The following is a 1,887-nucleotide window of genomic DNA, read 5'->3' as shown; positions in this document are numbered from 1 at the left end:
TTTCTTGTACATGTATCTCCGTCCGTCTCTCTCTCACTCCCCCCCCCTCTCTCTCTACCCCTCCCCCACCACTCTTTCTTCTCTCTCTCTCTCTCACCCTCTCCCCACCACTCTCTCTCTCTCTCTCTTACTCTCTCTCTCTCTCTCTCCCAGAACACAGAAAAACAGAAAACAGAACAGAAAAAACAAACATTTGGGGATCATGCTTGCAAGTTTTCAAAACCCCTCCAGGACACTACAAGCGAAAGTTATAACACCAGATTATTACATAACAACCACAATAACATTCAGTAGGATGTAGGACTGGTTTAGGTCTTATATATTGTTGGCCAGCTGTCAAAATGCATTATAAGTTGGGCCAACAAAATTTGGAATTGTTTTTATTTAGATCTAATTCTAATGCAATCACTCAATCTGTGGTATTGATTGCATGAGCTCACGAAATATTTCACTGAAATTTAAGTTTTTCCGTACGTCGTGTTTTACTACTGTATCCATAAGACGTGGGGAACTCTGTGCCACTACTTAACCCTATCCGTACGTCGTGTTTTACTACCGTATCCATAAGATGTGGGGAACTCTGTGTCACTAGATCTACTAAACCCTATCCGTACGTCATGTTTTACTATCGTATCCATACGACTTGGGGAACACTGTGCCCCTCCCCCCCTTTCGAAAGAGCTAATTTACTCGTAAATTCGATCCGTATGCTTTGCATAGCAGTCTGTCAAAATTTTTTTAGGAATACTGAAATACTGGGATTTTAACCCAGGACCTTATGGTTGCCAGTTCAAGAGCCTAAACACTTGCCAACTACGCCTTTTAATCTTCATTTGTGGGTGGTTGGTGGGTGCTTTGGTGTGGTTTGCTCCTTCTTTCCTATCAAACATCTATCGTCCTTATCTCCTCTTCTTCTATTCTATGTTTGTTACTCTCTTGTAATACCTCTAATCTTCTGACGCTCATATGACCTTATTCAGTTGGGAGCGCCGTAAAACCTCTACTAAAACAACTAAATTTTCATTTCTTACCCCGTGGCCCAGAACTTTGATGATGGGGATGGTGTTCTCGTTGGCGATGGACTGGAGGATTCGGGGAGGTCCGTACAGACTGCCCATACAGGAGGACACGGAGGATAGATACAGGCCGGCCAACCATAGGACTCCGACGATGGATACCTGGGGAGGAAGAGAGAGAGTGTGAGAGGGAGGGGGTGAAGGAGGATGTGAGTGAGTGAGGGAGGGAGGGAGGGAGAGAGAGAGAGGGATAGAGTGAGGGAGTGAGGGTGAGAGTGAGGTAGAGAGGGAGGACACGGAGGAGAAGTACAGGCCAGCCAGCCATAGGACTCCAACGATGGATACTTGGGGAGGGAGAGAGAGTGTGAGAGAGTGTGAGGGAGGGTGTGAGGGATAGATTGAAGGAATGAGGGTGTGAGTGAGGGAGGGAGGGAGGACACGGAGAAGTACAGGCCAGCCAGCCATAGGATACCTACGATGGATACCTGGGGAGGGAGAGAGAGAGTAGGAGATGGAGGGAGAGAGAGAGTGAGAGGGAGGGGGTGAGAGAGGGAGGGAGGGAGGGAGAAGGTGTGAGGGAGTGAGAGAAGGAGGAAGGGACAAAGAAGAGATGAAGGGAGGGATAGTGGGGGAGAGGGAGACAGAGAGTCAGAGGGAGGGAGGGAGGGAAGGAGGGAGAGAGAGAGAGAGAGACAGAGCGACAGACAAACAGATGACAGACAGACAGACAAAGTGTCAAAGAAAGAGAGAGAGAGATAGAGATAGAGAGAACGAAAGAGAGATGAGAAACATGGGGAGAGAGAGGCGAGAGAGAGATGAGAGAGAGAGAGAGAGAGAGAGAGAGAGAGAGAGAGAGAGAAAGAGAGAGAGA

The 1,887-nt window shown here is 47.7% G+C and overlaps 1 protein-coding gene across 1 annotated transcript in view; it reads right to left on the bottom strand.

The window, feature by feature from the left end:
- Nucleotides 1-1,887, bottom strand: part of LOC101854730 (solute carrier family 12 member 8) — a gene marked incomplete in the record, with an annotated part of 14,477 nt that overhangs the window by 3,877 nt on the left and 8,713 nt on the right. The window contains 1 exon segment of the mRNA XM_013084430.1: nt 1,032-1,178. Within this exon segment, the coding sequence (XP_012939884.1) occupies nt 1,032-1,178 (147 nt within the window).

Source organism: Aplysia californica, unplaced genomic scaffold (assembly GCF_000002075.1).
Source record: "Aplysia californica isolate F4 #8 unplaced genomic scaffold, AplCal3.0 scaffold00292, whole genome shotgun sequence".
Classification (NCBI taxonomy): Eukaryota; Metazoa; Mollusca; class Gastropoda; order Aplysiida; family Aplysiidae; genus Aplysia; species Aplysia californica.
This window is presented reverse-complemented; position numbering and strand designations above follow the sequence as displayed.